General features: G+C 57.4%; 3 protein-coding genes across 13 annotated transcripts; 2 read left to right on the top strand and 1 right to left on the bottom strand.

Moving 5' to 3' along the window:
• Window positions 1-2: 2 nt before the first annotated feature.
• Window positions 3-1,394, top strand: HDHD3 (haloacid dehalogenase like hydrolase domain containing 3). The gene has a single exon (XM_032708318.1). The coding sequence runs from the start codon at window positions 510-512 to the stop codon at window positions 1,224-1,226; it is 717 nt and encodes a 238-aa protein (XP_032564209.1). The 5' UTR covers window positions 3-509; the 3' UTR covers window positions 1,227-1,394.
• A 1,301-nt stretch (window positions 1,395-2,695) lies between these two features.
• BSPRY (B-box and SPRY domain containing) lies at window positions 2,696-12,403 on the bottom strand. The gene is made up of 6 exons (XM_032708317.1): window positions 12,353-12,403; window positions 11,308-11,406; window positions 9,979-10,209; window positions 8,552-8,577; window positions 7,371-7,495; window positions 2,696-3,355 (listed from the first exon to the last, which is right to left on the bottom strand). Exons 1-6 carry the CDS (start codon window positions 12,383-12,385, stop codon window positions 2,829-2,831), a joined length of 1,041 nt encoding a protein of 346 aa, XP_032564208.1. The 5' UTR covers window positions 12,386-12,403; the 3' UTR covers window positions 2,696-2,828.
• On the top strand, window positions 11,351-21,973 carry WDR31 (WD repeat domain 31). Of its 11 annotated transcripts, none has more exons than XM_032708309.1 (11): window positions 11,351-11,425; window positions 13,422-13,534; window positions 14,557-14,664; window positions 15,411-15,645; window positions 16,059-16,133; window positions 17,005-17,149; window positions 17,233-17,333; window positions 18,243-18,310; window positions 18,734-18,860; window positions 20,096-20,258; window positions 21,632-21,972. In XM_032708309.1, the coding sequence occupies exons 3-11, from the start codon at window positions 14,618-14,620 to the stop codon at window positions 21,790-21,792; spliced, it is 1,122 nt and encodes a 373-aa protein (XP_032564200.1). In that variant the 5' UTR covers window positions 11,351-11,425; window positions 13,422-13,534; window positions 14,557-14,617; the 3' UTR covers window positions 21,793-21,972. The 11 variants fall into 11 exon arrangements, with proteins under 11 accessions (XP_032564200.1, XP_032564201.1, XP_032564197.1 ...); XM_032708310.1 differs by lacking the exon at window positions 11,351-11,425 and adding an exon at window positions 12,188-12,281; XM_032708306.1 differs by lacking the exon at window positions 11,351-11,425 and adding an exon at window positions 12,456-12,539.
• Window positions 21,974-22,748: the final 775 nt, after the last annotated feature.

Here is a 22,748-nt window from a genome sequence, read left to right as displayed (position 1 = left end):
GGGCGGGATTTCCGGGGGGCGGTGCAGGTGGGTCCCGGCACCGCGAGTACTCCGAGCCCCCGGAGCCCGGTGAGCCCCGGGCCCGCCCCGCGCCCCCCGGGGGACACCGGTACCCCACACCCGCCCTCTACGGGGACACCCCGTGCACCCTCCCCGGGCCCAGCCCTGCGTGCCCCGCACACCCCCGGTGCGGTACCGGCTGTGCCCCGTCCCCCCAGCCCGGTCCAGCCCCGGTGCCCCGCCCGCCCTGGCTGCAGCACCCGCGGGGGGAGTGTCGCTGCCCGGCCTGGCGGACTTCGCCCCTGGCGCTCGCAGCAGGGTTTTCCGTCCCTGCCGTGTGTCCGTGCGGACCCCAGTGGGGCCGTGAGCCCCCCACGAGGGACACTGCCCCCGGGACTGAGGCGGACGGAGGGCCGGGTGCCCGCACCCCTCCGATGTGACCGGCACTGACTCGCTCTCGGAGCGCCTGGCTCTCGCCTGTGTCCCTGGCTGCCCTTGTACCCGAGGCCATGCTCAGGCTGCGCCTGCTGACCTGGGATGTGAAGGACACTCTGCTGCGGCTGCGGCGGCCCGTGGGGCAGAGCTACGCGGCCGAGGCGCGGGCACAGGGGCTGCAGGTGCAGCCGGAGGCTCTGGGACGGGCGTTCCGGGAGGCCTACGGGGCCCAGAGCCGCCGCTTCCCCAACTACGGCCGGGGGCAGGGGCTCAGCTCCCGGCAGTGGTGGGTGGACGTGGTCAAACAGGCCTTCGTGCTCTCGGGGGTGCAGGACGGTGCAGCCCTGACGGCGCTGGCAGAGAAGCTCTACCGCGACTACTGCAGCTCCCACAACTGGGAGCTGCTGCCCGGGGCCGAGGAGACCCTGAGCCGGTGCCGCCAGCGCGGCTTCCGCATGGGCGTCGTGTCCAACTTCGACAACCGGCTGGAAAACATCCTCTCGCAGTGCAACCTGCGGCACCACTTCGAGTTCGTGCTCACCTCCGAGGCCGCGGGGGTCGCCAAGCCCAACAGGAGGATCTTTCAGGAGGCCCTGCGGCTCGGGGGCGTCCCCCCAGAGCAGGCGGCTCACGTTGGGGATGATTACACCCGGGATTACCGGGCAGCCCGGGCCGTGGGCATGCACAGCTTCCTGCTCCGCACGGCCGGGCACGGCCCGGAGCCCGAGGTGCCCCCTGAGCACGTCCTGCCCACCCTCAGCCACCTCCTGGCCCGGATCGAGAAGGGGTAGCTGCGGTTTGGAGGAGCCCAGCGCTGCTGCCAGGTGCTGAACTGGTCCTGATGTGGGGTTCCCTGCTGCCGGGGGGCAGGGAACAGCAGCGAGCGGATCAAGCACAGGGAGCAGCGCTGCCTGCAGAGCAGGAGGGGTGTTCCTGCAATAAAACATATCTGACAGCCAGTGGTGCTGCTGCTTTGTTTCACGGCTCTAAAAACACTCCAGAAGGGGGTGGTGTCAGCAGTGCTGTCTTCCCCTAACGGGGCTGGGAATGGGTCAAGCTCCAGAGGTTCGTTCTGGCAGGTGAGATGGAGGCAGACACTGGGGTTTATCTCTTCTCAGTCACCCTGGGGAGAGGATCAAGAATCCCCCAGTGCAAGTGCAGGTTCAGTCCCAGGGAAGGTCTCAAAGAGAACACTCAGGCTCCCCATCCCAGGGAAGCTCTGCCCAAACAGAGCACTCGGGCCACCCCTGCACAGGCCCTGCACACCTCAGTGTACCCCAGCCTTGCATCCCCCTCTTCCCAACAGGAGTGGCCAGGAGGTAGCTGCAGGTCTCCCTCTGTAGACTGAACAGTCTGGAGTTGGGCAACTTCACTTAACAAATTGACAATTAAAAAACTTCACTGATTTGGGCAGTGAGAAATAAAGATGACAATTTAAACCCCTTGCCCTGCTCCCTGGCTCAACTCCAGGCCAACACCTCTCCTTCCTCCCTGCCTTCCATCAGCTCCCTGTGTTTGCACCATGTTAACCTCAACCCCCACTCCCTTTGGTGACCCTCAGGTTTGGTTTCTTTCTGCTGCTCTTTGCTTGCCCCCCTGCTTGGACAGCAGCCACAGCCCCTCAGGGGTGCCCCTGTCCCAGTAGGGGACAACTCCCTGCACTGTCCTGCTCTGCAGTGGGGCAGCTCCTCCCAAAAGTGTGTCTCCAGCTGGGTCCCAATCAGAGACTAACAAAATCATTTAGGTTGGAAAAGACCTTTAGGATCAAGTCCAATCATTCCTCCAGCACTACCCAGGCCACCACTTACCCATGTCCCCAAGTGCCACATCCACACACCCTTCAAGCCCCTCCAGGGCTGGTGACTCCACCACTGTCCTGGGCAGCTATGCCAATGCCTGACCACCCTTTCAGTGAAGAAACTTTCCCTAATACCCAACCTGAACCCTCCCAGAGTAACTTGATGCTGTTTCCTCTTGTCCTGTCACTTGTTACTTGGGAGAATAGACCAAGCCCCACCTGGCTCCACCCTCCTGTCAGGGAGTTGTAGAGCTGTTATTTCCCTTTCCACATGTCTCCTCCCTGCCATCTCTCCATACACACCTCTTACTATTTGTCCCATTTTTCACAGCCTCTCGCCAGGCTGGAAAGCTGCCCTTGGTCAGGCAGAAATTAAACAATCCACCTAAGAGCAGTTGGCCCAGCCAGGCGTTCCCTGACCCCTCGCCCCAGCATGGCAGACACAGGAGAGGAGAGCTGCTGTAAAACACATGAAGAAGAGCTGTAGTGTGAAAGCAGGTGTTGTCTGAACACTGTACACAGCCCATAGCCCTGCCTGGGCTCCTTTCCCCCCAGGACACAGTGCAGAGCACACACAGTCACACTCAGGCCCTGCTCACTGGACCAGTGAGATGCTCTGGTGTGCCACGGCAAACACGGGGTAGACGGGCTCCGTGAAGGTCTCCCTGTGGGAGAAGAGGATGGTGCAGGAGTCGGGGTCGTAGAAAAGCACCTCTCCCCCCGCAAAGTCAACCAGCACCCCGATCTGGGCCGGGGCCTTGATGAGCTCCACGGGCTGGGGCTGCCCCGCGTGCAGGAACCGGAATTCCCGGTCGTAGCGCGAGAACACCCAGGAGGCTGCGTTGAATCCCAGGCGGCCCTCGTTGGCAGAGCCCTTCCTGGGCACGGAGCTGTAGCAAACCCCCAGCTTGTAGGCACAGCTCTGCTCCACGCCCACCTTCCAGGCACACAGCCCAGAGTGGAAAGCTGCAGTGGCCAAGGCATTGGGCCAGTGGTCAAACCGCTCCGGGCAGTCCAAGTCCACCTTGGCTTTCTTGGGACTGAAGGTCAACGTTCTCCCGTCCTCCGACAGGCTGAGGTGGGGGCTGAGGGTTCTCTCATCGATGTGAATCTCCTGGGAGCCTGAAAGAGAAGCCACACTGTGAGCACAGAGTTGGTAGCCCTCACCTGAACCACATGAAGCAGTTATGGCCATCAGAAACAGAACCACAACCACCCTCTCCTCACACATCACTGCTGGGAACACATCTGCTCCCAGGGGTGCCAGCACAGCCGTTCCCACAGCTTCTTCTCTCAGCCAGGGCCAGAACAAAGCAGAAACTCACCTAAGCCCAGACTCCCCACGCACCTCTACACCCTTGCATGAAGCCCTAGAGAGTCAAAGATGCTGTTCATCTTTACTCTGCCCCTGGCCTGACTTCCCACAAAATAGAACTCAGCAGGTTCAGCTCACCCTGCTTTTGGGAGAGACCCAAACTTCAGTTCCTGTCCCTTCCCACCCCCATGGTGGGCCTGGCTGCTCCTCCCCCAGCAAGGGTGAGCCAAGAGCCTGGCAAGGAGAGGGCTGTGAGCAGAAAACCTGCAAAGCCGGTAAAACAGGAACGGGGAGGGATGGAGAGGGCTGGGCAGGGCAATCTCTTTCCTGCTACAAAGCCCCAGTTGTTAATCAACCCACCCTGAGGTGCTGGGAGCAGTGGGGGGAGGTGGCACCAGGCTTAGAGATGAGCACAGCCCTGGCTCAGTCTGGTTCTGCTGTGAAGTCAGGGGCTGCCCAGCTGCACAAACCCAGCCCGGGGTGAGCCAGGCTGGCTGGAGGACCCTGCACCCCATGGGGGTCTGCACCATTTCAGAATCACAGGACCACTAATTTTGGAAAAGACCTCTAAGATCACGGTGCCCTGGCCTGGCTGCACAGCCCTCCCCGACACCCCTCAGGGGGTCTGCAGACCCAGTGAGTGCTGAGTAACTGCACGACTGGGTCCCTCCATCCCTAAATTTGTGAAGCAGAGATGAGGCTGATGTCCAGCTGACTCACCTGCTCCCAGTTCCTGACAGTGGCTGCCCCTCCTTGCCCTGCCTTCCCCCACTCTCACTTCATTCATTTTAGGTCTTAAACTGCCACGGAAGCAAGGCTGGAGCAGGGGAGTCAGTCACTGTCCCAGCCCTGCCCAGCTCTACCCTGGAATGCCCAACCACCCTCTGCTCAGCGCCCAGCACACGGCAGGATGAGGCCCTAAGAAACCAAACCATCCCACTGCACCCTGAGCAGGGTCAGCCCAGAGCCCAGTCTGCTCCAGGGCCCAGGTCACATCCCTCTGACAGGGAGCAGACCCAGCAGCAGCTCGGGCTGCACCTCCCCAGGTGCTCCCTGGCAGATGCACCGAGGCTGAATGATCCCTTTGCAGGGAAATGCCACACACACTTCCATGTTAGGTGGGAGCTATTGCAGGCAAGAGTGAGCCCAAGGAGGAGCTGAAGCCACATCCCCTGCAGCTGCAGCTGCCAGCCTCAGCCCCTTGATTTATTTCCTTGAGCAGCAGCCAAAGCCCAGTCGTGCCCTCCACAGCTCCGTGGCCGTGGCTGCCCACGCTGCCCGTGTGCAGGGTGGCTTTCCAGGAAGCCAAAAGCTGCTCTGAATTCATAGAAAAGGGAGCAGTACCAGAAATTATCTTCCTCTGACAGAAGGAGGGCACTAAACCCCGTGTTGTGCAGCACACATCTAACCTAGGGCTGCGTTCCGGTGCTCCAGGACAGGGACCATCCACCCAGGGAAACACCGCCCCAGAGACACCACAGTGGTGGAATTCCAGGGGAGCATCTGAGGGAGGGGGAGCACCGGCAGGGTGACAGCAGAGTAATTCAGATCAGCACGTTTTCCCACACACACAGGTGTTTTGTCATGATTAAATCTGCCCTTCAGATTCTCCCATATATTCTGATTAATGATGAAATCAGGAATTCATCTCACCCCCAAATCTATTTTCTCTGTGTACTGTACCCATCAGGGTGGCCTTGGGAGATGAGGGATGCCAGGTTAACACAGTTAACAGCTCTGGTAAGCACATACACGTTGGCTGCAGCACATTTGACTGCTTTTAAAAATCCAAGTTCCCATGAACCCAGATGCCTCCCAAAACTGTGCCAGGAGATTTACATCATCTCTTGGCGTAAGGGAAAAGCTGCCAACCTCACATGTAAGTGATACAGAAGCCTGGATGCCAAGTGAAGACATCAAAGGAATCGTGTTTATTTCTGAGAGGGAAATGGAGGCTCTTTTTCCTGCTGCTTTCCAAGTTTTTGAGAGGTTTGGAGCAAGCTGTCAAGGCTGGGAATTTTGTGTTTTCAAGCAAATAAACAAGACAGCCAACTGCTCAACTACCTTTGGGAGAAGGGACCACAAAGTGACACATAACATTACTGTGTCTTAACAAGCTCAGACCGCTGCAGTTAATATTAAATCTCTAAGGTTTGGTCCTGGGTGGACTGTGGACTGAGGAGATCCACAAGGATACAACAGGAATCCTCAGCATGCAATAATGACACGTTAAATATAACCACACACTCAAAAAAACCCAAACAGAGTGAAATTCCTGTGTAATAAGTGCACCAACACACCCACTACAAGCACTGAATGCCTTAGAGCCATCACATTTTACAAGGATGGTACTGGGAGAGGAATCCTTAAAAAAAACATGTCACAACAAAGAGAATTAGGGCAAGGTTTCTTCCTTGACTTTTTGGCTCAGAACATTAGCCAAGAACCTGCTCAACTGATTCTTTCTGGAAGGATTTCTTCATGGAAGGAGTGGTCAGGCATTGGCAGGGGCTGCCCAGGGAGGTGGTGGAGTCCCCGTCCCTGGAGGTGTCCAAGGAATGACTGGATGTGACACTCAATGCTCTGGGCTGGGGGACAAGGTGGGGACTGATCAAAGGTTGGACTCAATGATCTTGAAGGCCTTTTGCAACCTCAGTGATCCTGTGTGACACTGTCAACGCACAACTGCAGGAGCTGGCACAGAACCCCAGACTGGATTGGGTTGGAAGGGACCTTAAAGATCACCCAGTCCCAACCCTCTGCCATGGGCAGGGACACCTTCCATGACTGCCAGCATCCAAAGACTCAAAAGAGGGAAATGAATCACAAAGGGAGAACGACATCAGAGTCTGCACTAGAAGAAACAGATGATGTGGTGCTTGGTAGCACAGATTCTCAAGCAGAAGTCAAAACTACAGGAGCAAGAAAAGGCCAAAGCACAGACCTTGGAGAGGGGCCTGGAAACAGGGAAAAACTGAAAGCAGCTCATCAGCAAAGTTAATACAAAAATTTTGGGAAAATCACCCCAGGGATTCTTCACAAGGCAACCTGTAAAGGACATTGCCACCTCTGAGAAACAAAACTCACCTTTGAAATGCTCTAGTGATGGCCTGAAAGTCAGAATAAAAGCAAACATTTCACAACCAGCCACCCAAGCACATCACAGCCAGGAGAAAACTGTCTCTCCCTGCTCAACACAGCCAACACCAATCTGCTAAACCCGTACCCAGAGCCTGTCACTGGCCTAGTAAACACCTCCAGTGCAGCCCCAGCTGTACAGAAAGAGCTGAGCCAGAGCACAAACAGCCCTAAAAACCACCAGCTCGTGCACAGCCACAATCTCGGCCTGTGAGCAGAAAGCTGCTGCATCTCCTCACTGCTCACTTTGCTGCTCAGAGCATCTCACAGACATCCCACAGGTGAACTCACCCTCTTTTAAAATGCCCAGCAACCCAATGCTGAACGTGGTGAAGAGGGATTTCTGTGACAGAGATTCCCCAGCAGAGTCAGCTTCACTGCTGTCACCAAGCCACCCAGGAAACAGCAAAAGAAACCACGTGAGCTTAAGCCACAGAGCTGATAAAACAAAGTGTCTTTTCAAACTCTGGTTCTGCTCTGAGCCACAACCTGCTTGGAGCCCCCAGTGCACCCCCCAAACCTCCCACAGCTGCTGCTGCTGCTGCTCCCCTGGCTGGGGGGTTCCAGGAAACAAGCAGGGGCTGGGAGAGCAGAGGGGCAGGACAGGGCACCAGGTTTTGACACAACATGAGGGCCCAACATGAATGAGGGTGCAGGAATCCCCAGAGCTGGTGAGACACTGACCTGTGAGGCAGCAGAGCACAGCAGAGGCCCACAGTCGGTGCAGGAGTGGACTCTGAACACACATCTGATTAAAGTTTAACTTCAGGGACTCCTGTGGCTCCAAGATTCCCTCTGCCACCTCTGTCCTAGCAACGGAAAATAGGAGTAATTTCAAAATACAGAGATTTGTTGTGCTGGGAGGTGTTTATAAAGGTCACTTAGGAGGTATGTCAGAGGTTAAAGAGGAGCTCTGGCTGCAGAGTGACCCCAGAGAGGGTTTCTGAGCCAGCTCTCGCCCTAGGTGATACTTTAAGTGATACTTTCGGTTGGCTTTGCTTACAGTCCCTTGTGAAAGGACTGCAGTGTTGTAAAACACATCCCAGCAGCCTGAATCAACAGCTCCTCACTCAGCAGACACAGGGTAAATAAATGTGTCTGAGAGCGGCCATCAAGGTACAAAGGGAGCCCAATGAACAGTGAGAGACTCAGATTTCCCTCTTTATAACAGTTGGAGCCCAGGGGGTGTGGCAGGAGCCGGGTTTCACCCAGCACAGCAAGACACAGACGGTTTGCTGTTCCTGTGGCCTGCAGCACCCACACAGCTCGTGGTTGTGAGGAAAGGCTGTGGCACAGGCTGGTGTTGACATGCTGTGGCACATTCTGTACTCTCTACAGGCACAAATACCCCACCAGCCCTCTGGGCAGCACAGGGCCAGCACCCCCACAGGAGCCAGGGAGATAAAAGGCTGTGAAAACCCAGCCCCCGAGGTGCCTCTTCAGGGAAGGGCAGCCCAGTGTCACCCACGGTGCTGTTGGGGACACTGAGGCTGTGCCAGCCACCCCAGCACGGAGCACACCAGCTTCCCACCAGGACCATCCCACCTCCTGCCAACAGCAGGGACAGGCCTGCTCCAACCCCCAGCGAGCCCCGGGGAGTGCTCTAAGGAGCTGGAGAAGTTCTCCTGTAAACAAGGGCTGCTGCTCTGGCACTGCACATGGAGCATCTCCAGGGGCCAGGCTGCTCCGGAGCAGACACGGAGTCTCTGTGTCCTCTGCACTGTGTTCTCGTTCCCAGCAGAAGAGCACGAGGGAGGACAGAGGTGCCTCAGGTGCCTGAGCCACGGCACTGCACAGGAGCTGCAGGGAGGCAGGGGAGCCTGGGGCAGGGTCAGGGGAAGGAGCAGGAGCAGCCAGGCACTGACCTCTCGAAGATCTCTCGTTCTGCGCTCTGGGGACAAGGAAAGAAGGAGTCACCAGAGCTGAAATGCCCACAGATCCCAAACACAGGCTGGGGCACAGCAAACCCAGGACCCAGGAGCAGTGTTCTCCTTCCTGACCCAGAGAAACCACCCCTCACCCCAACAGCAACCCTGGGGAGCAGGGGGAGCATCCAACATCCATTTTCCTTAGCTGCAGCACTTCCCACCCCTCAACTCAGAAAATGAGTGGGAATGGCTGAGGGCAATACATCCTCTACATCCAGTTGGGGCACTGTCTGCTGCCCTCCCTCTGCTCCCACTCCACTAGGGAATGCTGCAGGAACAGCCTGTGCTTCCAGCAAACAGCCCCAGGGCTTTCAGCAAGGGGGGTGGTGGCAGAGGAACTAAGTCAAGAGTCAGGTGGTTGGTCCCACTTGTTTCTGTTCCTGCTGGTCATGAGCATTCTCCAGATACAGTAAAGTGGTAGGAAAATATCTAATCTGCAGGCCAGTGGCATGGCACATGCTGATTCCTGATAGACACAAGTACCAACACTAGCAATCCAAGTGGAGAACACATGGTCCCTAATTCCCCTTCACCATGTGGCAAAAGGGTCTGGCTGCTCTCTGGCACAGGCAGCTGATGGGTCCTGCTCTCCAGCCTCTACTCTCCATGGTGCAGCCACAGCCCAGCTGAGGTGCTGGGGCAGGACAGACACTGCTTTTCCTACCAAAGGAACATCTGCCCTCTCTCTATGGGGTCGTGTCCGTTTTCCAAGCAGAGCTGCTGCCCTCTTTCTCACAAACTTCCATGTGGGAAGCAGAGGCTGAGCAGAAGCTAAGATGGTGTGGCAGGCCATCCTGCTCCCTTCCAAAACGAGAGGAATCGCTTGGGTAAACCCAGACAACTCAATAACCAGAGAGGGAACTGAGGGAGGGGAAGCACAGGCTGCTCTGCACAGCAAATATCCCAAATAGAGCTGTGCCAGAAGACGGGGGGGACTTTCCAGAAGAGATGCAGGTGCTCCCAAAGCGGTTTTGATTCAAACTACACACAACAGTTGAAAACTGGTGGCACGATGAACTGCTGTAAGAGCAGCTCTCAGCACACAGCTGTCCTGGCTGGCCTAAGGGCAGCTGCAAGCCAAGAGCTTGGACACCTGAGCATGGGTGGTTCTGGACCTCACTGCAAGCAAGAGCAGGATCAGACAGAGCAGATGCTCTGGGAACCACTGAGAAACCACGGGGGCTTGTCAGGACCAGGTCAAGGAGGTTCCCTGAGCTAGACCTGCAGATGTAGGTCCTGTCCAGCTCTGCCTCCTTGCTGTCAGCACAGCAGTTGCTGAACACCATATTTAAGTCCCACGGTAAGAGGTCCAGGTGACCTCTGGGCTGACTGACCCGTCCCTCAGAACATGGAGCAGTTCTCACCAGCAGGCCCTGGTCATCCAGGTTGGTGATCATGTCCACCAGGTAGGTCCGGAGGGCTCCCAGCTTCTGCAGAGCCTCTGTCCAGTGCACCTGCTGGGTCAGGATGCTCTGGTGTGCCCTCTCCTCCTCCGCGTGCACCCTCTCCAGCAGCCGCTGCTCCTCGTTCTCGCAGGCCTTGCCCACGAAGAGCAGCCTCTGGATCACCAGCTCCCGCGCCGCGTTGGCCGCGTTCTGCCAGGGCAGGGACAGCAGCAACATCAGCCTGGCTGCAGCCCCAGCAAGAGCCCCAGCTGCTCCTGCCGGCTCCCTGTGGGCTCAGCCATCAACATTACTCTGTTAACTGAGCCCAGGCCACAGCAACTGTCATGATACAAGTGCAGGTAAATGGGACAACCAGTCCCAAACCCACCTACAGCCTCCTGGCCTAACTGTGACAACCTGTGAAGGACCAGAGTCCTGTCCCTCAGCAGATCTCCATGGATTCACTACTGGTGAGACACATGAGAACAGCCTGACAGAGCTGGGACTGCTCAGCCTGGAGAAGAGAAGGCTCTGAGAAAACCTTAGAGCCCCTTCCAGTGCCTCAAGAGGCTCCAAGAGAGCTGGAGAGGGGTTTTGGACAAGGGCCTGGAGGGACAGGACAAGGGGAAATGGCTTCCCACTACCAGAGGGCAGGGATAGATGAGATATTGGGAAGGAATTCTCCCCTGTGAGGGTGGGGAGGCCCTGTCACAGGTTGTCCTGAGAAGCTGTGGCTGCTCCATCCCTGGAAGTGTCCAAGGCCAGGTTGGACAGGGCTTGGAGCAACCTGGGCTAGTGGAAGGTGTCCCTGCCCATGGCAGGAGGTTGGAACAAGATGATCTTTAAGGCCCTCCCAACCCAAAACACTCTGTGATTTTATGATTCTATAACTGTCCTTTGCCCTCATCCTCAGTGACAGCAAGGAACAAATGAAACCAGGAATTGCTGAGACACTGGTCCTAGTGAGATGTTTGATTGCTATGCACTGACACCAAGAAATGTACTGTCCATGTACATTTTTTAGGCAGACGAGGCAGCAATCACAGGCACACCCTAGAACTCCACTTCTACAGCTGTGGGGTAGGAGAGGACAACCCCTGCACACTGATGAGCCCCCCAGAGCTCGGCATCTCCAATGGGACTGGTGAGCACAGAGCACACGGGGCCAGCTGTGCTGGGAGAGGGGCAGGGACTCACCAGGACAGCCTGGTCCTTGGCAGGGGCAGGGACTCACCAGGACAGCCTGGTCCTTGGCAGGGGCAGGGACTCACCAGGACAGCCTGGTCCTTGGCAGGGGCAGGGACTCACCAGGACAGCCTGGTCCTTGGCAGGCAGCACCTCATCCACATGCCGGGTGATGGCCGCGCTCTGCAGCTGGAGCCGCTCGCACCGGTCCACGAGCTTGTCCTGGGACATGGAACAGCAGGTGATGGACACAGGCCTGGACAGGGCCACAGCACCCCGAGCCCCCCACCAGCCTGACCCCACCCAGCCCCACAGCTGTCAGGGTCCTCCTGCACCACCCCAAAGTGAGCCCCTTCCCCACAGGGGACCCCCTACACAGCCCCACAGGGAGCCTCCCCCTCCCCACAGGAGACCCCTCCCATGGCCTCACACCGCACCAGGGTCCCCCACACCCCGCCAAGGACCCCCAGGGTCCCACACCTGCCCAAGGACCCCCAGGCACCCCCATACCTTGTCTGGGACCCCCAGGCACCCACATCCCACCAAGGACCCCCAGAGTCCCACATCCCCTCCACATCCCACCAGTCCTGTCTGGCACCCCCACACTCGGTCAGGGGGCCCCGCAGCCCCACACCCCTCCAGGGCCCCAAAACCCCCCTAGGACTCCCACGGCTCACCAAGGACCCCCAGGGTCCCACTCTCTCCAGGGCCCCCCACACTGCCCCACGGACCCACATCCCGTCCAGGACCCCCACACGCCCCCAGAGATCCCCAGGATCCCACACACCCCCCAGGACCCCACACCCCATCCGAGATCCCCACACACCCCTGCAGGGACCTCTGCGGCCCCACACCCCCCAGGGACCCCCCACTCCCTCACGGACCCACAGCCCGTCCGGGACCCCCACACCCTCCCAGGGACTCCCGCTCCCCCCTCAGGAACCCTCACGCCCCGCCGGCACTCCCCAGTCCCACACGCGGCCCCTCTCCCCGCCCCGCCCGGGCTCCCCTCAGCCGCCGGCGAGCCCCGGGCCGGGATCAGGGTCAGGGCCGGGATCAGGGTCAGGGTCGGGGTCGGGGCCGGGATCAGGGTCGGGGTCGGGGCCGGGATCAGGGTCGGGGTCGGGGTTGGGGCCGGGGTTAGGTCGGGCCAGGTCCCCCCGCTCACCCGCAGCCGCTCCGGCCCGCCCCGCCGGGCCATGCTGTGCCCGCACCTGCCGCGGGGGCGGCGGCGCCGCCCGGCAGAGCTCGGCTCGGCCCCGCCCCGGGCGGGACACGGCGGGACCGGCCTTGGGAGGGACACAGCGGGACTGGCCTTGGGAGGGACACGGCGGGACGAGGCTGCTCCGGACACGGTGAGTGCGCGGAGGGGTCCCGGGCTGGGCTGCGGGGCTGCCCCGACCACAGGGACACGGATTGTTCCCAAACCCTTCCCAGGGGCTGCGCCCGCCTCGTCCCTGCCAGGCTGCCCCATATCGCATCTGTGGGGCTGCCCCAGCGCGGGGACCTGGCATGCCCCCACTGACACCCCACAGGGCCACCCTCATCACAGGGACCTGGAATGTCCCCACTGACCACCCAGGGGATCACCCCCGTCACAAGGACCGAAGATGGCCCCACTGACCCCCACAGGGCCACCCCCATCACAGGGAGCCAGGATGGCCCCATTGAGCCCCATTGGGCCACCCCATCTACAGGGACCCAGGATGCCCCCAGCGATCCCCCACGGGGACACTGCCAGCACAGGGACCTGCGCCGCTCTCACAGGGTCACCCCCAGCTGTAGGGCCAGGATGTCATCCTGTCCTCCACAAAGACGGTCAAACACCCTCCTCGAGGGGTGATAAGGATGGGGGGAGCTCTACTGGGGTCCCTGTGCCCACTGCTGTGGCTGTTGTCATTCCCTATCCATGGAAAGGATTTCACGGCAGAGCCTGGACAGGTAGAGGCAGTAGTGTGGGTTATTTTTTGAAAGCCATTTAGTAAAAAATGTGTTTGATTTCTGTCAAGTGGTACATTTAAGGCAGAAGGGAGCATAAGGAGATCCTCTAGCGTGAAACTCAGTCTGCTGGAGGTGACACTTCGTGTCCAGTTGCTGCTGGATCCCTGTGTTATTGGAGCTTTGTGGTGGAGCAGGTGGATGATAAACGTGTTGGGATGCAGACAGCAAAACCTTGGATGAACATCCTGCCTGAGAACTGCTCTCACTCAGGGTTCAGAAAATGCTCTTTCTTGCAGTGGGGAAGAGGCAGGAGAGCCCGGTGAGACACAGGACAGAGCTCCCACCTTCCCTGTAGCCTCCTGGGGCCACCAGCAGCTTCTCTGTGTCCTCCCTCGGAGCTCATGTGCAGGTAGGGACTGCATTAACCACAGGAGTGGGGAAACTAACTGGGAAACAGGAACATGGTAATTAAAAATCAGAATTTACATCTTGGCTTTTTCTAGAATCTTGTTTTGCAGGAGAAACAATGTCCAGGCTCCTCCCTTGTCAAAAAAAAAAATCACATCCCTCATGTGCTGAAACAATCAGGGTCTGATTGAAAGGAGTAAATCGCCAAATTGTCATGGCCTCTCAGCCATGAGATTGATCATTCCTCACATCTTTGGGACATGCAAACTCATGGATAGAGCAGGTGGTGATTAACTGGGTATTACTAATTGCTAATCACAAGGGCTGTCAGGGTAAAATTAGAAAGGGAATTGTTTTGTAGAAACCCAGCCCCTCTTGCTCAGTGCTTCCAGGATTTGGTTTTCCAGTTTCTGTGGGCAGAGCCTTCAAGCAGGTTTTTTCATTGCTGGAAAAGGTGTGTGGGGGGGGGGTTCCTGAATTTTATTAGCTAAGTACTACAACCCCAGAAGATGGGAATGCCAACATACACATAGTGCAGGGCAAATCCAATTAGTGTGCCTTGAGCTTAGCAGCAGCCAGTTATTGTCTATGACAATTCACTGTCACTGAGACTGGTTTGTGCTCAGTCTGTGACCTGTGAGGACATGAGGGAGAGATGCTGAGCCCTGCTCTGCCAGAGGCTCCTCACCTGGATATATGGAAGTCAAGACCAGATAGTGGAGTAAGAGGAAAGTGTAAAGCACTAGAAGAACAACAGGCAGCAGCTCCTTCTCTGGTGTGGCCTCCCCAAGCCTGGGTGTTTTTAAGCTCAGCATGAGGTTCCAGTAACCTCACCCTGCTGCTGGCTCTGCTCTAAGCCAAAGATTTGGCTCAGGACCTCCTGATGTCCCCTTCTCTGAGGTTTTCCTGTTATTCTAAATGATGTTGGGATGTAAATAATGTGTTACCAGCACCTTACCCTGTATATGTAAGAGGCAGAAACCCCTCTGGATCCCTGGCGATGCTGTGTCCCCTCACCCACAGGTCGTCTCCCTGCAGCAGGTGCCTGAGGTGCTGATGTGACACCTCTGCTCGTTGGAGGGCTATGGGGAAACTGCAGAGTAAACTCAGCTTCCACACCACCAAATACAGGTAAAGCAATGCTGGGTGAGCGTGTCTTGTTAATAAACCAGGTGGGAGAGTGAACAGAGAACACAAATGACCAGAGAACAGAGCAAGCACGTGGTTTCAGTTTCATTACTGAATGTGTGAATCGGGTTTTCACTTTTGTCTCTCACTCCTAAAGCCTGCTCAGCTTCTTTGGGGGGCTGAAGTCCCAAGTGTCACTCACAGGAGTGGCCGTGCCCTGTGATGGCTGAGGCAGAGCTCTGAAGGGAACAGCTCCAGGAACAGCTCTTTGGCCCAAATATCCAAACTGCTTCGCTGTCTCTTCAGAGACTGTCATTGCTTTTGTTGGCAAGGTGAGATAATTCGGTGTCTGGCAGCAAGGGGGGGAATCTCTGCCTGGAGAGCAGCTGAGAGCACAGAGGGGGGCACAGAGCTGGGGGGCACTGTGTGGCCAGGGAGATGTCACAGCAAAGAGCAGCTGAGCCTGACCCATGTGAGTGACAGTGGGGGCTGGTGAGATCAAAATCTCTTTTACTCTTTGCACCAGCACAGAGTGAGCAAACATACCAATATTTGGCAGCTCTAGAGGTGGGGTAGGTCTGTTCCATCTCACCTGGTTCGCTCACAGCCTCTCTCAGGCTGTCTGAGGCAGGGGTTGTCACATCAGATGGTGTCAGCAGTGCCATCTCCCAGACCTGGTGTCACAGGAATGGCACCCTGGCCTTGTCTCACACGCCCTGCAGCTCCCACCCTGTCTGTCCGTGCTGCAGGGCCGATGGCTCCATGGGACAGACGGGATCCATCGTGGGACAGACAGGATCCATCATGGGACAGACGGGATCCATCGTGGGACAGACAGGATCCATTGTGGGACAGACAGAATCCATCGTGGGACAGACAGGATCCATCGGCACCTCTCGGCGGCACAGCCCCGCTCACACCGACGCCGTCACCTCTGTGGCTGCTCTCAAACCAGACCTGTGTGTGTCAGGGGGCAGGGATAAGGTGAGGTACCCTCTGCCATGGCCCATGGGAGGGAAAACATGTCAACAGGTTTGAAAATAAGATTTATATGTGAGCTTTGAACATTTCCTTGAAGTGTTCAACTGTTCTGTGAACATTCTGGGAGAGTAACAACTTTGTCAGTCCCTGAATTTAGAAAGAAAAGATGAGCTTGGAGTGAGGACGCACACTGAAGCACATAGAATCAAATTTTGTAACCTTTCCTGAGCTCAGATCACATCAAGTGGTCTCACCTAGGCTTGGAATCACTGGTCCTTATGTTACCTGGCTCTACAGACAGCTGTATCTGCTGCAGGAGCTCAAACCAGAGGAACCTGTTCCCTCCCCTGTGGGCTGTGCACAGTGTGAAAGCCTCCCTGCCCTGTGTCCCTGCTGACCCTGCCCTGTCCCTGCAGAGTGTGGCTGTGTGCAGCTGGAGATCCGGGGCTGCCCTGCGGCGCTTCGTCGGCCACGAGCGGGAGGTCACCAAGGTGAGAGCTCCAGGGTCTCCTGTCAGCATTCCTGGGGAGCCAGGAATAATGGAGCACTGGTTTGGCATCACACAGGGCTCCCTTTGCTCCACTAGAAAGAGGGACTAGAGTATCCCTGGTATCTAACTGGGTACAATCAGACTTGATGACCTTAAAGGTCTTTTCCAACCTTAACGATTCATGATTCCCTGATCAGAACACGTTAGGTCTTTCCCAAAGTCCCAGCTGATCCTCTGCTGTCCAGGGAAGCAGCAAGGAGAAGTGCATCCAGACTAAACAGGGCTGCAGGAGGCCTGTCTTCCCCTCCAGCAGACTGTGTAGCAAAGGTTAAGGATGAATTATGGGATCAAGTTTTTGATTTGGAGACACTGTTCACTTTTCTTCAGGTCTCGTTCTGCTGGACGTGTTATTCCACAGTCAGCCAATCCTGGGAACAGCAGGGCTTTAATTTCCCTTCTGGGACTGTGATGACAAAGCCCAGCACCCTCCTCAGAGAGCAGACATCCAGGGGTGTGTATGTGTGTGCACTTCGACCAGGGACAGCCCCAGAGGGTCCCTTGGGTTGGGGTACTGGAGGGACAGAGGAGGCTTCATTCACCCCAGTGCTCAAGGCATCCAAGCACTGGGCTCATTTGGGTTTGTAAGGAAGTTTTTCCTATAAAATGAATGGTTTGTGAGACCAAGAGAGCACCCATCCACCATCCCACTCCCTGGCTCTGGGGAGATGTGGGACAGAGTTTGAAGGTCAGGCTCTCCCCAGGCACATTCCTGCGTGTTTTGGGCTGTGATAGGACAGCAAATGTCATGTTGTCCCTGAGCAGAGCTGGGCTGGCTGGGAGGATAACCAGCTTCCTCCTCTTGTCCTTGGCAGGTCACCTCTGCCCTTGACTCCAGCAGAGTCTTCAGTGCATCCCGGGACAAGACAGTGATGATGTGGGAGCTTCACGGGGCGTCGGGGCCAAGCCAGCACTTCCCAGGACATGAGCTGGTCGTGACTGGGCTGGCTGTGAGCCCAGGTGAGGGACAGCACACCCCCAGTCCCCAGGGATTGACTGACAATGCTTCTTGACTTGGGTTTGCTGTTCCCTTGTGGTTGCAGATGCCTCCCAGCTGTGCACAGGCTCACGAGACAACACCGTGTGCAAATGGGACACAGAGACTGGGGAGTGTCTGGCCAGGGCCACCATCTCCAGGAATCTGGTAGGAGCTGCTGCTTCCTCCCATCCCATCCTGGCACCTCACTGCCTACGTGGTTCTTTCACACGAGGCTGTGTAGAGGGAATTTGCTGAGCTTGGTGCCAAAGGGAGCCCTGGAGGCTCTGCCCAGGCTGCCTTGACAACAAGTCCAGGAGCACAAAGGTACCAAGAGATATATGTCAGTTTATTAATGCTCTGACTCTGAGCTGTCAGGAAGCACCCAGAATCATGGAATCACTGAGGTTGGAAAAGCCCCCTAAGACCATCGAGTCCCACCATTCCCCCAGCACTGCCAAGGCCACCCCTAACCCATGTCCCCAAGTGCCACATCCACACATTTTTTAAATCCCTCCAGGGATGGGGACTCCACCAGTGCCCTGGGCAGCTGTGCCAGTGCCTGACCACCCTTTTAGTGAAGAAATTTTCCCTGATATCCAAACTAAACCTCCCCTGGCACAACTTGAGGCCATTTCCTCTCACCCTGTCCCTTGTTCCTTGGGAGCAGAGCCTGACCCCCCCCTGGCTCCCCCCTCCTGTCAGGGAGTTCCAGAGAGTGAGAAGGTCCCCCCTGAGCCTCCTTTTCTCCAGGCTGAGCCCCCCCAGCTCCCACACTCTGCATTCCCTCCTGTACCAGCCCAGCAGTGGAGCTGGTGTGGACACCATCCCCTGGTGCCCATGGTATCCCTGTTCCCAGGGCTCTGTGTCCTGGTGAGCTGCAGGCACCTCCCTGCCTGAAACACGTCCAGGGACTGGGCCCAGGAGGGGAGCAGGAAACACCTTCATCCAACATTTCCAGCTCCCAATCCAGCACAAGGAGGGAGAGGGTGGGAGCTCAGGTGGCTGTGCATCCACAGCAGACACAGCCTGGGCTGCACACAGAGGTGGCTCCTGCTCATCCTTCCCTGTCCACAGGTCACACACCTGTGCTGGGTTCCTGGGGAGCCTTATGTCATCCAGACCTCAGAGGACAAAACAACCAGGTAAGTCCTACATGTGGCCACAGAGAAGGGAGTGGGGGCAGGTGGGGTGTAGGGAAGATGCCAGTGCACAAGGGGCTGTTCTTTGGCGGTTGTCATGACCAGCTGCTGGTGTGGCCAGAAGCCACTTTCCAGCTCACCTGGGCCTTGGAACACAGTGCCAGGGGAGGACAACCAGGGGCACTGGGCTGTGAGCAGCACTGGGTGGTGACTGCAGGTGAAAAGGAGAGTTTGTGGAACAGAAAGCTCAGCTCAGCTGCTCTGGCTGGAGAGTGCTCCAGGATGGATAACTGCAGGGGTAGATCTGGGAGGCAGGAGGGGGCTGCCCCAGGAGGGATGGCAGAAGGGCAGAGCGGGAGGGCACAGAGGGAAGCCCATCATGGAGATGATGCCCAGAGTGCCCTTCCCCGCTCCTGTTCCCCCCAGGATCTGGGACAGCCGGGAGCTGCAGGTGGCACACACGTTCCCAGCCAAGCAGCACATCCAGACGTGCTGTGACGTGAGCCAGGACGGGCGGTACTGCCTCTGCAGCAGCCAGGGCGGAGAGGCCACCGTGAGTGTGCTGGGCCCCTGCTCCTTCCTCCGGTGCCCACGGGGCACAGCAGAGAGCAGCACAGCAGTGCTCCAGGGATCTGAGTCCTCCCACTGCACTGGATTTGTGCTGGTGTCACCAGCCAGCGCCAGAGCTTAGTGTCTTCCTGCCTGTCCCTTTGGGAAGTTCTGCTCAGGGAATGTCAGAGAATATGTTCCTGATTAAAGCACTAGGATTTTCCCCATCCCTGGAGGTGTTCAAGGCCAGGCTGGATGAGGCTGGGAGCAACCTGGTCTAGTGGAAGGTGTCCCTGCCCATGGCAGGGGGATGGAACTAGTTGATTTTTAATGTCCCTCCCAACCCAAACCAGTCTGGGATTTTATTTCAGTAAAACACACAGGGGAAAAAACAACAGAAGGCATCGAGGAGCATGAGGTTCTTGCAGAAAGCCTGTAAGGGCCCCTGTGCTCCAGGTGTTTCCAAACCAGAGATTCAGCTTTCACAATAGCTCATTATTCTGTGGTGCTGCTGAGCAACGTTTGCCTTTCTCCTCTGTGCCCTGGGGAATCTTTCCCAGATCCACGTTTTCCCCTCTGAAAATACAAGGCATTGAAAGCAGGAACACGGTAAAGTCACTTGAAGAAAAGGAGAAAACCCCACAGTGTTCAATGATTAGGGAGGTCCAGTCAGCGTGAACAAATTTTGGAGTTTCCTTGGCTGCCTCACAACACAAACAGGGCTGTGCCAATGTCTGAGTGACCCCAAACCTGGTTAGAGCATTTAGCCACACTGGGGTTCAGAGCTGGCATTCTGTGTCTCTTAGACAGAACTGAACTTAGAATTGGCAGGTTCTCAGCCCTGTGTGTGAGGATCAAGAAGATGAGAGTATCCCATCCCTCCCCATCCTATCTCATCCCCCCCCCATCCCATCCCATCCCATCCCATCCCATCCCATCCCATCCCATCCCATCCCATCCCTCCCAGGAAGGGCAGTGCTGAGGATGGGACCAGGCTGGAGCCTTGTTACCTGCCTGCACAGCCTTGGCTCTGTGGGCTCGAATAGTCATCGATGGTGAAAATCCTTTGGGATTTGACATTCCCCAGGACTGTGAGCAGGAGCAGGGACAAAGGCAATGGGCATTGAGGATTGGCAAGGAGCAATTTACCCAACCCCCTCTTCCCTCCTGTGTCAGTCGGCTCCCTGCCGGTCTCTGACAGTGTCAGACCCGGCTCTAAGCTCTCCTGTTCCCTTGCAGCTGTGGGACCTGCGGCAGACCCGGGGCCGGGTGTGTGAGTACAGGGGGCATTTCCAGACCACCACCTCGTGTGTTTTCCTCCCCCGGGGCCCAGCCCTCGCCCCCAGCGTCGCCACATCCTCCAGCGACAGCACAGTGAAGGTCTGGCACCGGGACACGGCAGGTAGGGGGGGCTCCTGCCCATCCTCGGTGCTCTGGGAGAACAAAACTGCTTCCTTCTGTCTGTCTCCCGGTGGTGATGGGCGGGATGAAGCCTGAAATCTCTGGAATTTTTTCCATTCCAGCTGCAGGGCAGGGTGGAGACATCCCCCAGAGCAAAGCCAGGGGCTTCTGCTTGCCCTGCAGAGGAGGAGGTGGGTTGGGTGCATGTCAGAGGTGACAAGTGTCCTTCCTAAACTAAAAGGAAGAATTATGAGATAGCTTTTAAAGATACATCCAAGTTCAGCAATGAACAAATGATAAAAAAGAACCCCAGAGCATTTCAGAGATCCCACTGAAGAGTTGTAAGGAATGGTTGTGCTGGAGGACAGAGGGCTGCTCAGCCACTGCCCTCACTTTGGTTGCCCTCTTGAAGGGGACTTGTGGGGTTAAAGCTGGTGCTGAGGGCTGAGTCCTCCCCTGAGCTGCACAAAGGCTGTTTACCTGCCAGGCCCTGCCATAGCAGCAGGCTCTTGGTAACCCTTGTGCAGCAGCAGAGACCTCTTGGGAAGCTGTTCAGGTTGAGAGCCCTGCATGGAATGTAGTCCAAGGCACCAGCATGAGACACTCCCCAGGGTTAAGCCCCTCTCCAAGTGCACTTCTTTAAGATGGGTTGAAAATAGAAACCTGAGGATCTCCCACAGAGAGGGACCTGCTGTTTCTCTTCCCCGTTCGTGTGCCCTTGTGCCTGTGCACGCCAAGGTGCAGCTTTGATCCTCTTGCCTTCCCAGCTGGGTGACTGTGATCCAGCTGCTCTTGGAAGGGTGCAGGTCACCACAAGGCAGCTGCTTGTCAGTCTGTGCCAAGGGCAGCTCCTCTGACAACTCAACACTGGGCTGTGTGTCTGCACAAACTCTGCCTCAGGGGGGTTTAATAATGCACAGAAGGGCTGATGTGGTGCTGGATATTGTCAGTCTGATTTCTCTTCCTTTTTTGGAGGCTCATCAAAACTGTGTGAGTGTAATGCAGACTTTAGGAAAACATATTCTGGACTGGAAGACATTTGGGAGAAAAAGGCGTGTTGGGAATGGCTCCAGGCAAACCCTGCAGCTCTGCCCAGGGGGGTCTGTCTGTCCATCCAGCCCTGCTTCCTCTCCAGGGAAGGGGCAGAGCCTGACCCCATTCTGGATCCCTGTCAGCCAGTCAGTGCCCAGATCAATGCCCAGATCCCCTGGGGGCTGTACAGGGGGGAGGGTCTCTCTTCCAGAGGCCACATCCCGGTGCCTTTGGATGTGTGGATCCGGGAGAGCAAACGGAGCAGCTCAGGAGGGCAGAGCTGGGAGGTGGGAGGTCGGTGTGGTGCTGCCTCATCTCGGTGTCCCTCTGTTCCCTCCCCAGCCTGCCTGGCCACGCTGTCCCTGGAGGGCTCTGGCCCGCTGGCCTCGCTGGCCGCCTGTGACAGCTCCACCCTGCTCTGTGCCAGCGCCAGCTCCGGCATCCATGTGCTGCGCGTGGGCGGCGGCGCCGAGCCCGCCCTGAGGGAGCTGGCAGCGTTCTGAGCCAGGGACCCCACACAGACCCAGGGACCCCACACAGACCCAGGGACCCCCACACAGACCCAGGGACCCCACACAGACCCAGGGACCATGACACAGACCCAGGGACCCCCACACAGACCCAGGGACCCCACACACAGACCCAGGGACCCCCACACAGACCCAGGGACCATGACACAGACCCAGGGACCAGAACACAGACCCAGGGACCACGACACAGACCCAGGGACCCCAGACACAGACCCAGGGACCAGAACACAGACCCAGGGACCCCACACACAGACCCAGGGACCCCCCCACAGACCGAGGGACCACGACACAGACCCAGGGACCATGACACAGACCCAGGGACCACGACACAGACCCAGGGACCCCCCCCACAGACCAGCCCCCAAGGGAAGGGGACCCCCAGAGCCCCCCCACCCACAGGCACAGGGACCGTGTGCCCGAGCAGCAGGGCAGGGGGACTCCCCGGGTGGTTTGTGGGGAGCTGTCCAGGAGAAAAGCCAAACCCTGGATGCACAAGGCATTCTCCTTACAAACCCTCCCTGCAGGGCAGGATGGGGCAGAGGGAGCAGACAAACTGTGAGGAGCCAAGGGGGACACACTGTAGCACTTTAGCTGATGTCCAGGCTTGGACCAGAGGAGACTGTGATTAAATATTCTTCTGTGTTACTTGCTGGCCTCTGGTCCTATATATGTTCCCTGGGAGGCACCAAGAGTTGGCATGTGGCACATGGCACACAGCACTGTGGTGCTTGAAAGGGAGGAGAAAGCCCTCAACACTCTGCTTGAGGAAAAGTAACTTAGGAGTGGGTTTGGGATTTGGTATTTTCTTAACACACCATCTCCAACTACACTGGGAACATTGCATTGGGAACAGAACTGTGCTCACCTTCCCAGGGACCATGGACAGCTGCTCTCCAGCTGAAAACAGGGAGAGGAAACTCTTTTCTCAT

Source organism: Chiroxiphia lanceolata, chromosome 21 (assembly GCF_009829145.1).
Source record: "Chiroxiphia lanceolata isolate bChiLan1 chromosome 21, bChiLan1.pri, whole genome shotgun sequence".
NCBI classification, from domain to species: Eukaryota; Metazoa; Chordata; class Aves; order Passeriformes; family Pipridae; genus Chiroxiphia; species Chiroxiphia lanceolata.
Note: the sequence above shows the minus strand (reverse complement) of the source record. Positions and strands in the feature narration are given on the sequence as shown.